Source organism: Urtica dioica, chromosome 11, assembly GCF_054948205.1.
Source record: "Urtica dioica subsp. dioica isolate 48M chromosome 11, U.dioica_male_clone48M_v1_H2, whole genome shotgun sequence".
Taxonomy (NCBI): Eukaryota; Viridiplantae; Streptophyta; class Magnoliopsida; order Rosales; family Urticaceae; genus Urtica; species Urtica dioica.
The window spans coordinates 4,512,268-4,525,226 of NC_142766.1; the positions used below are offsets into that span (position 1 = coordinate 4,512,268).

Genomic DNA, 12,959 nt, shown 5'->3' on the forward strand with positions numbered 1-12,959 from the left:
GGGACTTTGTTGTATAACCATGGTTTTAGGATGGTTTTTGAATCTCAAAAGACTGTATTGTCCAAGAATGGGATGTATGTGGGCAATGGCTATATTAAAGATGTCATATTTAATAAGAATGTAATTGCCATCAAGGCCGAAGAAATTAATGACAATAATTCTTCTGCTTATTAGCTTGAGTCTTCTAGTTTATGGCATGGTAGACTAGATCATGTGAATTATGATACATTGAGAATATTAATTAACTTGGATTGTATTCCTAAGCTTAATATGCACTCTAAACACAAATGTGAAATTTGTGTTGAAGCAAAATTAACGAGAACATCATTTCATAATTTTGAAAGAAGTAATGAATCCCTTGACTTAATCCATACTGATTTATGTGATCTAAAGTTCATGCCAACGAGAGGTGGTAATAAATATTTTGTGACTTTCGTTGACGAAAGAAAATATTGTCACGTATATTTGCTCAAGAGCAAAGATGGGGCAATTGAGAAATTTGCCACGTATAAATTGGAAGTTGAGAATCAACTTAATAAGAAGGTTAAAATGGTGCGAAGTGACTGAGGAGGTGAATTATTCACGAAGTCACTCCACCTTATTCTCCTCAATTGAACGGCGTTGCCGAACGTAAGAATCGCAAACTCAAAGAAATGATAAGTGCGATGTTGTTAAGTTCTAGGTTACCTCAAGACACGTTTGGGGGGGGGGGGGGGCAAATTATCTTTTGAACAAGATACCTCGAAAAATGAGGATAAATCTCTATATGAGTTATTTAAAGGAATGAGACCTTCTTATAAATATTTGCGAATGTGGGGGTGCTTCGCCAAGGTTATGGCACCTGCTCCGAAGAAAATGAAGATATGACCAAAGAATGTTGATTGCATCTTCATTGGATATGCACATCATAGTAATGTGTATCGATTTCTAGCGTATGACTCGAAAAGTCCCGATATACACAATGATTCAATTATGGAATCTAAAAACGCATCGTTCTTCGAACATGTATTTCTTTATAACTCTAAGGAAGATGAACCGAGTTCATCAAATCAAATTCTTGAGGATATTGAGGAAATAACTCAAGAACACGATGAAGAGTCTGAAGAAGAGATAGAGTCTAAAGGACTTAGACGAAGCAAACGAGCAAAGGGTGAAAAAAATCCAATTTTATATTTGATTGTTGTTGAAGTCGGAAAAATCCGAGATAAAAAACAGTCACGAAAGATTGAATTATTATTTTTTAGTGGGTCTCAAACTCACGTAAAAAAAATACTCAGACCCAAAGACAAGAAGTTAAAACCAAGAAAACATGAACATACAATAAGAGACGATTTTTATTGAGAGAAAAGTGTAATACAATAATTAATTGAAAGAGACAAATAGTATGCGAGATAGATGGAAAAGTCACGTCCATGAATAAATCTCTTACATGCTATTTATAGACAATTTAAAAAAAGAAATTTAAAATCCTAGATCCTAAAAAAAGAAGGATGCCATGGTCAAAATTGTCATTATCCACAAATTCTTTCATTCTCAGGTTAGTGAGCATTTTCCTTGATCGGGCTTTCGTTGACTTTTTCAGCACGTCTCTCTTCGACTTGGGCTCTCTGTTAGGCGCTCATGACCAATGTTCAAAATATCGGGATATATCGGTGATATATCGTCGATATATTGCTTTTGAAGAGTCTCGGTAAAATATCCGTTGTAATCGTTATCGTTTTATAAATATCGTTAAAATATCGATGATATATCGATAAAATATCGATATTTTTAGTAGTTAAAAAATCCAAAATATCGACAAATATCGACAAAATATCGTCCAAATTTGAAAAAATCGTTTTTTTTTTGTTTTTTTTTCTTTATTTATTTATTTATATCTATTACTTATTAATTTTACTTAGTATAATGATATTATCAATATTTTCTTATTTATATTTTATAATACATATAAATATATGTATGACAAATAACGTATTATATATATAATATTTATACTAATAGACTAAATAATTAAATATATAATACTATTTCTTTTTATTATTTTAAAGAATATTTGTAATGTAGTAGAAAAATATATCAATTTCTTTGAAAAAAATTATTTTATTACATTTTTTAATATTGAGAAAGTAATATAAATATTAATAATGTATACCTATAAGAAAAAAGTTATAGGTATATTTTAAATTTGATTGTTTTATTAGAAATTTAAACATATAAATAATGGTACATATTTTATTCTATTTTGTTATAAGATTTTTGTCGATATATCTGTCGATAATCGATATATCATCGATATATCACCGATATAATCGGTAGTCGGTATTAAAATTGTTATAGAATATACGTCGATACTCGATATATCCATAAAATCAGAACTTCGGTATGGGTATCGGTATCGATATTTTAAACCTTTCTCATTACTCTTTCTCCTTGCGTGACAATTAATGGGCCAGTTCCAATTCTAATCTCTTCGATGGGACTGAATTCAGTAAAAGCCCAATGATCGTAAATGACCCCTACCACTACAACATTTACCGACGATTTTTTTCGTCGGTAATAACCCGGAAATCGTCGCTAAATGTATTTAGCGACGATTTTAGCAACGATAATAATCGTCGCTAATTGTCCGTGCCTAAATATATTTAGCGACATTTATTCGTCGGTAAATATTTAGCGACGATAAAGTCGTCCCTAAATGTTGTGACGAGAAGTTTTTTTTTATTTTGAAACAGATAATTAGCGACGACTTTGTCGTCGCTAATTAGCGCGGTAAAAATTTCCGCGTTAATTAGCGACGTAAAAGTCGTCGCTAAATGTTGTGACGAGAAGTTTTTTTCGTTTTGAAACGGATAATTAGCGACGACTTTGTCGTCGCTAATTGGCGCGGGAAAAATTCCCGCAGGAATTAGCGACGACAAAGTCGTCACTAAAAATTTGTGTGGAATAATAATTAGCGACGATTTTATCGTCGCTAATTATTATTATAATTTTTTTTTCATCGTTAATTATTTATTTTTTACGGTTTTTTTGTTGTGAAATTCTAAAATGAAAAATCAAATAAAAACTAAATTATATTATCCAAATCAACAACTATATAAAATCCGGTTACGTACGTTTTCGGTTATCGAGAAATATGTAAATAATAAATACACAAAACAACTAATAAACCACTAGTCGCGACGTTTGCTTTGTCGTCCCGCCGCTCGTTTTCCCCCTCCTCGACGAGAAACGCTCTTCTGCTGGCGCTGAAGTTCTGCAGGCTGCAGCGTCGGAGTAGACTGACTTGGTCCGCCGGGCGTCGTCTGGTGGCTAGCGTCGGGAGTCCTCTGCTGGCCGCCCGTCGGAGTGTGGACGCCGTCCGTCGGAGTCTGCTGGCTGTGGGATGACGGAGCGTGCTGCGAACTCTGCGGAAATTGAGGCATAAGCGAGCTCAGGTTGAGGCCGGGCACCTGACTCTGTATTGCCTCGGCGAACGAGGCGATGGTCGACGTGAACACCTCCTGGGAGATATATCCTGGATGCGACGTCCCAGCCTCCGAACTACCGTAGACTTCGGCAACTTCAGCCGCCATCCGTGCTCCCTGTGGCACCAAACGTCCGACGCCGGTCAAGTGATCAGACCGCGAACCCATAATATCGCGGATCGCCTGCTGCTCTAGGACGGAAATATCGACGTCCGCTCGTTGTTGCTCAGCCTCCGCTCGCAACGTGTTGAATCTATCGACCAGTCGATCCTGATATAATTAACTAGTTAGTATTTATTAATCGAAAAATAAGAAAAATAAATGTAAACTTACATAACGTGCGGAGGCTTCAGGAGTCCGCCACTCGGACTTGTCGGACTGATTTTGGCGCTTGTAGTTCGCAAACAAGCTCTCGAAAGCGCATGTCTCGGCGCTCTTCTGCATGTAAACAAAACTTCAAGTGTTAGATAATTTTAACGATTTGATGTATCATATAAACATAAAACTTACGTTCTTCATGCGGTGGGTCGAGAACCCAATCGTCCCCTGTCGAGTCTTCGTCTTCTTTTTCGCGCGATTCGCCTTATTCTTCGCTTGTATAGCCTGTTGTAATATAAGTAAACGTACACGTAAATAACAAATCGTTTAATAAACATTCGATTAACGTAAATGATTCGATATTACCTTAAATTCATCGCTCGTATATCGTTGTATCAGCGTCTCCCATTCGGTGTCGAGCTTAACGGTCTTCGGTTTCAGCGATCGCGCCACCTGTACGCTGCTCTTGCAGTCGATGTCGAACCACGACCGCAATGTATGCCTCCAATCGCGAAGACGAGTCTTCGCGTCTCGAATGATTGCCGCATCGACAATCGCCTTCTTCTTCCCGGTTGCATCACCATCGACTCGAATGTCGTACTTGTCTCGAATCGCTGCTCGGATCTCGGCCTCCTTCGCCGGCCCCACGTTCGTAGTCGTCCACCTTGGGACCGTAGGCGAGATCTTGTCTCGGACGACCAACCCGAGCGTGTTCGCGAACGTCGCGAGATCCGGATCCATCTCGCGCTCTGGCTGCAAGAACGACTGAAACTCCTCGTTATAAATAACGACTTCCTTCACCCCGGGGCGCCGTGCACGCTCAGATCGAAGCCCGACCGTCGGCCCACGCACGGCCGGTTCGATATGCTCGTCTTCTTCTTCGACGCCATCACGTACGGGCGCCGACTGGCAATAATTCGGGAGACGGGCTAAGAAGTCATCCCCGCCTCCGCTGCCTCCAGCTCCTGTAGCCGCAGCCATCTGATTTGTTTAAACAAATTTTAATATCTCCTAAATTTAATTTATAGATCGGTTCTTGAATGGGACTCTGATATTGCAGTATAATTCACCGAGTATCATAGTCGACTTCAAGTGAGAAAGACGGGCCAAGTTGTCCACTTAATTAGGCTACAAAAAGGCATTGATTAGTTAGATAGCATAACCTGTTTGTTTGACATAGATGTTGTACTACTACAAATTAAATAAAATTTAAAAATTAAAATGCAAAACACTTGCAGAAGAAACCATGGAAAGTGGTTCAGTGTCACACGATAGTTCTTTAGATAACTTATATACAAATCAAACAAGACAATAACCAAAGCATGGTGTTTTCTGTTTGCTTATCCAAGAGCATGTAGGGTCTAATTAAATTAGCCTTATAACACAAAGTTGGTATCACACGATTTCTAAAATTGAGTAACCAACTGAATATTTAAGAGTAAAAAAAAGAAAAAAAAAAAAAAAAAAGAGGATTGGACAGCATAAAAATTAATAGGAGGGAAAATATAAATGATATGATGTACATTCATGCAATGTTTACACCATTTTTTTTCTTTAATGTTTAACACTATAGCATAAACCTCAAGTTCAGCATAAATAATAAATTAATACATAAAATACACATTCTTACAAAATAATGCTTCCGTTACCATGGTATTTTTCTAACATAAATACACATTCTTAAATAATAAATTAATACATAAATACACATTCTTACATAAATACACATTTTTTAGATTGTATTTTCTAACAATACATCAGAGTAAAAATCGCTGCAGTGACTAAATTGTTGTTATAGTTAGCTGGTCGGTTAAATTTAACAAAAAGCGGTTCAAATAAAATTAACCATACTTACGGTTATTTATAAATCTAGTGATATAACACCAGCTAACTTTTAAGTTTTCTACTAAAGATACTAGTGCTTAATGATTTATAACACCAAGTAAATTGTATATTATGGTTAATTTTTAACCTATGAATCTGTATGTACTCTTTTAGTTCTTTGTATCATTTTTGGCAAATATATTTGGCCGCCTGTAATCCTTGAAAGCATAAATAAGGAGAAGCTACGTCATTAAAATATATCAAAGCATAATAAGGAAGACAACTGTAATATAGAGACCACAATATAAAACTGATTGAAATAATTAAGTCTGCAAGAAAGTAACTAAGCAACAAAGCTTATACGATTTATATATACATATATGTCATATATAATTAAATACCTAAACCCAACAAGAACAACTACAGTGTGTTGGAAAATCGATAGGCAAAAACACCTACGTTTGTGAAACTCCCAACTCAAAACGTATTTTTAAAACAAAAAGTTACTCTGAAATATAAAAACATGGTACTAGAATGCCCTAGAAAACTGAAATAAATGTGGACGCTTGCGTCTTGTACTATTGAAGGAAAAGAGAGGCGAACAAAAAGCCCACGAGAGTCAAAGCAAAGAACCTGAATTTGAGGTACTTTTTGAAGACATCAATGTTTGTGTTGAGATTTTTTTTTTTTTTTTTTTTATCTTGTCAAGTGTTACGGGATAAATTAGTCGGGTACCGAGTAGGCTAGTCAGACTCCCGAGCAGTAAGAAGATATAAGAATATTTCCATTTTTGAGTTTGTTATCAATGGAAATAATCTCTCCATTAATATGGTCCATATACAAACGGTTTTCGACCAAATATAACGCACAATTAAGAGCCAAAATTAAGCAAATTGATTACGTTTATTATAACGTGATATTTCTCATTGATGGTTATGAGAATATATTATAAACGTTTTTGAGGTCCCTATGCTCACTCATTCAATTCAGAAACTAACACCATCTAAGAGAGAGAGTAAGAGCCTAGAAGAACCACAAAATTTTCGTCGGAATCGGAGTCCCGAGCTCGCCGGAAAAACACAACAATGGCCGGAGGTAAACCGATATTTTTCGCTTCCGCTTAACGTGTTCATGTTACTAGAACACCTTTAGTATGTGTAAAAATATCTTACAGAAGAATCCAGCACCGAGCTCAGGTAGAATAGACCCAAGGGTTGTCCATTGAAAAGGAACGCACCGTTCATAAGACAAGAACGAAACCTACCGATCAGAACTTCGGAGAGAAGAGAAGACCGTAGGTCAAAGACTAGTCAAACCAAAGGAAAACATGTTTCGAATCCCTAAAACGCACACCTCAACAGTTCCAAAACCATACGAAGAATAGTAACCGTCCACCTCAATGAGAGGAAAACAGCAATTACCCAAAAACTGTCTAGAACGTGGGAGTGATCACCCCACGTTCCCCAGAATAACTGTCAGAGCCCACGACCACGGAGCTACCCCAGACAAGTATAAATAGGAGCTCGCGGAGATTCTCAAGAGACGGAATTCTTGGAAGACTTTACTTATTTTCTTTCACTTAGAACCTTTCGAAAACACTGCTCTCTTGTATTAGATTCGTCAGTATAAAGAGAAAGTCTTGCATAAATCGTTTCAGTACTCGGAGTCCTCGTACTCGGAGTCTGTGTATTTTCGTAAGATATTGTTGTACTAATTTTACAGGTCAACAGTTGGCGCTAGAAGGAGGGGACCTAGAAGCTGAAGAATATGGCTAGTTCATCCACCCCGACCACTGTCCCCAACCAGGAGACGGAGATAGAGCATCACAATCACACCTTGCCTCTCACCTTGGAAGAAATAGCTGAACTTCTCCCGGAACCTAGTCTCGCACTACTAGGAAAATGACAATAGGTGGCGGATTTTAAGTGCTACTATAAATAAAAGATGGCGCTTAAAAAGTGCTATCTATCTGAATGCTACTAAAAGTTATTGTGATTTTAGTGGCGGTCAAATTTAGATGGCAGTTTCTATATAACCGCCACTAAAAACACATTAAAAATTTAAATTTTGATTTAGTTAAATATTAATAATAACTGGTCTTTTGTTTGTTGATACTATTTATTTTTCAATTAATTGTTGAATACTCTGTCCCAAAGAAGTTATTATTGAACATTATCATTTAATTTGTAAACAGTGTTCGTTCGTAATCCAATATATAGAAAAATTTGCATCAAATTATAAAAGCATAACGATCAAATCTTTGATCAACATCTAAAAAAAAAAAGTACTGAATTCCTCCAAAATATCCCGAAGGATTTTTGTAACTAAAAATCATCCTCTCAATTGCAAAAGTAAACAATAAAATATCTCCATTGTCATAGCATCATCGTGGAAGTTCTTATGGATCATCAAATTGCTCCCAACACCAGAAAACACTCTTCATCAAGGAAGCATGAAATCCTGGGAACTGATAAAAATGAACAAAAAAATTTCAACCACTGAATGAGAAATTATATTTCTACTTATAAAACAAACATCAACAATTAAAAAAATCGACATATACATATGATTTCCTCCTGCAACTCATTGAGACATTTCATCGAACATATCTCATGCAACAGTAAGACCTCATCGGACCTCTACATTTCACCGACACTTCCCTCTCGAAACAAACCATTGGCGCGGCGCGTATCCTCTATTCCAATCTCTCAGTCCCCTTTCTGTCCACGTTCTTCCTTGAACGCAAAATCCTTGCTTCTAAAACCTCACGAACCCTCGGAACTGAACTTCCTTATCACCTTTTTCCTTCCCCAAGACTGAGCTCAACTTCACTTTATCTTCCTTCACTGCCGCCGCATCGGATGTATCCCCGGAGCATGGTGTTTCCATCGAGCGACGATGTCCACAATGGTTGTCCATTGATCAGCGAGGTGAAACTGCAAACAAGAATAAAATAAAATCACATTTGCTGAATTGAATCTTTCAATTTGAATGTAAGAAATAATGCTTTTGATTGAAAGAATATAGAGGTTTCCCTGATTTTGTTTTCACAGATGCAAGAGCATCTTTCTGTCTTAGAGGCGAATAACAGGGAGATGAAGAGAAGGTTGCAGGCGAGGAAAGTCACACTGCGAAGCGCAGTAGTGATCCCAGATGAAGAACCCTCGCACCGATCAGAGAAAGAACCCGTGGGGCAGGATCCGCAGGTTAAGAAACCTCGGAAACATGCTAAAGATCGGTATGAGAGGATGGAAGATGACTCTGATTCCGAGAAGGAGCAGTCCAGTCAGGAAAAGATTCATGATCGGTGCCAGCCCACTATGGATAAAAGTCGTTCAAACACTTTCAGAAATAGCATAGGAAGCTCAGAAACTGAAGACAGCGCGAGCACCAACAAAACAAATTTCAAAAGATTGGAGCGTCGAATTGAGGAGGTGGCTCTTGGCCAGAAGGAGTCTACCTCAAAAGTTGGAGAGGTTGTCTCCCCTTTCACGGCACGAGTGTTAGAACACCCGTTGCCTGATCGCTTCAGGATGCCAAGCATCCCAGTGTACGATGGCAAGACCGACCCGGGAGACCATCTAGACACTTTCTCTTCTTGGATGTTGCTGCAAGGAGCAGGACCAGAAGTTATGTGCAGGGCGTTCTCTATCACTCTAACAGGCTCATCCAAAAGGTGGTATAGAAAGCTAAAGCCAAACTCTATAGGATCCTAGAAACAGTTATCCAGAAAATTCATGGAACAGTTTGTCGGCTCCAGCTCGAGGAAAACTCCCAAGGAAAGACTGCTAGCGGTGAGACAAGCCCATGATGAGTCATTGAAGGATTTTATTAATCGCTACTCGGAGCAAGCTCTTCAGGTTGATGATCTGAATGAAGATTTTAAGCTCTTCGGGATCTCCTCCGGCGTCCGAACTGAATCAGAGTTCTGGTGGTCACTTCAGAAGACTAGTCCAAAAGACTACAACGATTTCCTGAAGAGAGCTCAGAAATATATCAACGCGGAGGAAGCAAGGTTGGCGGCAAGAAAAACAAAACCACCAAAGAGTTACCGAGAAGAGCACAGGGAGCGGCAGTCAGAGGATAACCGCCCACCAAAGAAAAGCCGGTCTGGAGCAGGACCCCTGAAGCCTTTTTCGAGTAAGTTTGATAAGTATCATAAACTCAATACCCCGATAGAGGAGATATTCAGTCTTACACAGGATAAAGAAGATTTCCCCAAGCCAAGGCCAATCAAGAAGGATATCTCAAAAAGAGATAAAACAAAATACTGTGCTTTCCACGCGGATATTGGTCACCGCACTGCTGACTGTTTTAACCTCAAAGAAGCTATAGAAGCTTTAATCCGAAGAGGAGCATTGAAGAAATTCAAGGCCGAGCAAGGGGATCAAGAGGATCATAAAGGTGAAGCGTATGCTGAAATCTCGCTCATAGTCGGAGGACCACATGTGGGAGGAAACTCAAGGAGCGCTCAAAAGAGCTATGTAAGAGAAGCCTACGCGGGACCCCGACAAATCTTGTTTACAGCCGAACGAAGGCCCAGCAAGATAGCCAAACCTAGCACGGAGCCAATCACCTTTACATCAGAAGATGCTCGGTGGGTAATGTTCCCTCACAACGATCCACTAGTTATATCAGCTCTTATCGGAAACAGGAACGTTCACCGAATATTAGTGGATACTGGGAGTGCGGTCGATGTGCTCTATGAAGACACATTCAACAAAATGGGTCTTAAGCAAGACGCATTGGCTCCTTCCCCTGAAAATCTCTATGGTTTCACAGGAGACTCAATTTAGCCCAAGGGAATAATCTCACTCCCAATAACTGTGGGAGAGAACCCAAGAAGTAAAACCACTAACACTCCATGGGTAATAGTTCCAGGTAAATCTTCGTTCAACGCAATCATTGGCAGGCATACTTTGCAATCCCTCGGGGCCATCGCTTCGGTGAATATTTGTAGATGAAGTTTCCTACCGAGCACGAAGTAGGTGAAGTAGTCGGTACTCAGGCTATCGCAAGAAGTTGTTATGCAAATTATCTCAAAGAGAGTCAGGAAAAAGATGTCCACAAAGTTATGATGATCGACTCAGACTTCGACCCACGCCTTCCGAGTCGAGAAGAGATTGGCCCAAGAGATGAAGTCGAGGAGATCACTCCGGATCCAAAACAACCTGAGAAGAAACTCAAGATTGGAAAATATCTTGAATCAGGTACCAAAAATTTAATTTCTCTTGTCTAATAGCTTAGACATATTTGCCTGGTCACAGTCCGACATGATGGGGATAGATCCTCAAATAGCATGTCATAGGTTAAATATAGATCCTAAGGAAAAACCTATTAGGCTAAAGAGAAGAGCCTTAAACTCCGAGAGGTATATAGCCTTAAAAGAAGAAGTAGATAAGCTAATTTCTAACGGGTCGATAAAAGAAACTAAATATCCAAAATGGGTAGCCAATCCCGTCCTGGTCAAGAAACCTAACGGGACGTGGAGAACTTGTGTAGATTTTACGAATCTGAACAAGGCTTGCCCAAAGGATAGTTTCCGTATGCCGAGAATATATCAATTAGTAGACGCCACAACAGGTCATGAAATGTTAAGCTTCATGGATGCTTACTCTGGGTATAATCAAATCCCCATGTATGGTCCTGACCAAGATCACACGACATTTATAACTGATCGAGGGCTATACTGCTACACAGTAATGCCCTTCGGATTAAAAAAATGCGGGAGCAACATACCAGAGATTAGTAAATCGTATGTTCGCCGAATTACTCGGAATCACAATGGAAGCATACATTGATGATTTACTGGTTAAAAGCCGAAAAATAAACGAACATACGAATGATCTTACGAATGATCTTAGAAGATCATTCGAAATTTTAAGACAATATCGCATGAAGCTTAATCCTCTAAAATGTACTTTTGGTGTCTCTGCAGGAAGATTCTTAGGTTTCGTTGTTCATGATCGAGGCATCGAAGTGAATCCAGAGAAGATCACCGCCTTAATGAACATGACACCGCCGCGAAACATAAAAAAAGTACAGAAGTTGACAGGGTGCACAGCTGCATTGAGCCGTTTTATTTCAAGATCAACTGATCGAAGCATTCACTTCTTTAATGCGCTCGGAGGCTCCAAAGAATTTGAATGGACCAAGCAATGCAATGAGAGTTTTGAATCTCTGAAGGAGCACTTGGCATGGCCTCCGACTTTAAGAAAAGTACAGGATGGAGAGCCCCTGGAAATTTACTTAGTCGTATCGGAGCATGCAGTCAGCTCAGCATTAATCAAGACTGAGGGAAAACACCAGGTCCCGGTTTATTATACTTCGCCACGTCTCAACGAGGCGGAAGGAAGATACCCGGAGCTCGAGAAGTTAGCCTTCGCCCTCATCACCGCATCTCGGAAGCTGAAAAACTATTTCCTCGCACATCCAGTCACAGTTCTTACCAATTTCCCGCTCCGCCAGGTGCTGCAAAAACCCGATGTGTCCGGAAGACTAATGAAATGGTCGATCGAGCTGACACAATACGATATACGCTTCAGCCCCCGACCAGCAATCAAAGGACAAGCTGTAGCTGACTTCATTGCAGAATTCACGTACAGACCGATTGATTTCCCGGTTTGGGACATGTACGTAGATGGAGCAGCCAACGAAAAGGGGTCCGGAGTCGAGATTGCGCTATCCAGTCCAGAAGAAGACAAGGTAAAATTTGCTCTAAAATTCGATTTCAATGCTTCAAACAATGAAGCCGAGTACGAAGCCATGATACATGGACTTCAGATAGCAAAAGATTTAGAAATCAAAAAACTCAAAGTATACTCAGATTCTCAGTTAATTGTTAACCAAATGAAAAATGAATTTCAGGCAAAAGGTGAAAAAATGTCGCTATATGCCGAGAAGGCCAGAAGCCTGACAAATGAATTCGAATTCTGTGAAATTACTCAAATCCCCATAGCTATGAATGAAGAGGCTGACGCTTTAGCAAAATTGGCGACCCAAGGATCCGACTCGGAGTCAATCCCAGTAATCAGAATTGGGCAATCAAGCGTCGAACATGTCCCTCTCGTGCTTCAAATCAGCAATCGGGAATCATGGCAAACTCCGATTAAGGAGTACTTGAAGCATGGGGCTTTTCCCAATGATAAGAATAAAGCCAGAAGTTTGAAATTCAGAGCTGCTCGGTATTTCCTATAAGGTCAAAATCTCTACAAAAGAGGGTTTTCTCAAGCCCTCCTCAGATGCCTGGATGAAGATGAAGCCGAATACGCTCTCAGAGAAATCCACGAGGGAATATGCGGAAGCCACATAGGAAGTGAAGCGCTGGCACAAAAGATCATCCGACAAGGGCTC

The 12,959-nt window shown here is 39.4% G+C and overlaps 2 protein-coding genes across 2 annotated transcripts; one reads left to right on the forward strand and one right to left on the reverse strand.

Moving 5' to 3' along the window:
- Positions 1-265: 265 nt before the first annotated feature.
- On the reverse strand, positions 266-4,597 carry LOC149380771 (uncharacterized). The gene is made up of 3 exons (XM_089601201.1): positions 4,149-4,597; positions 3,975-4,067; positions 266-277 (listed from the first exon to the last, which is right to left on the reverse strand). Exons 1-3 carry the CDS (start codon positions 4,521-4,523, stop codon positions 266-268), a joined length of 480 nt encoding a protein of 159 aa, XP_089457327.1. The 5' UTR covers positions 4,524-4,597.
- A 4,257-nt stretch (positions 4,598-8,854) lies between these two features.
- Positions 8,855-10,402, forward strand: LOC149380772 (uncharacterized). The gene is made up of 3 exons (XM_089601202.1): positions 8,855-9,282; positions 9,367-9,557; positions 9,786-10,402. Exons 1-3 carry the CDS (start codon positions 8,855-8,857, stop codon positions 10,400-10,402), a joined length of 1,236 nt encoding a protein of 411 aa, XP_089457328.1.
- The last annotated feature ends 2,557 nt before the right edge of the window (positions 10,403-12,959 follow it).

Coding starts and splice junctions, on each gene's coding strand:
- LOC149380771 (XM_089601201.1), bottom strand. CDS start 4,523: ATGGATCCGGATCTCGCGACGTTCGCGAACACGCTCGGGTTGGTCGTC. Junction 4,068..4,148: donor ATACGAGCGATGAATTTAAG/GTAATATCGAAT, acceptor ATATTACAACAG/GCTATACAAGCGAAGAATAA.
- LOC149380772 (XM_089601202.1), top strand. CDS start 8,855: ATGGAAGATGACTCTGATTCCGAGAAGGAGCAGTCCAGTCAGGAAAAG. Junction 9,283..9,366: donor CTAACAGGCTCATCCAAAAG/GTGGTATAGAAA, acceptor TGTCGGCTCCAG/CTCGAGGAAAACTCCCAAGG. Junction 9,558..9,785: donor GTGGTCACTTCAGAAGACTA/GTCCAAAAGACT, acceptor ATACCCCGATAG/AGGAGATATTCAGTCTTACA.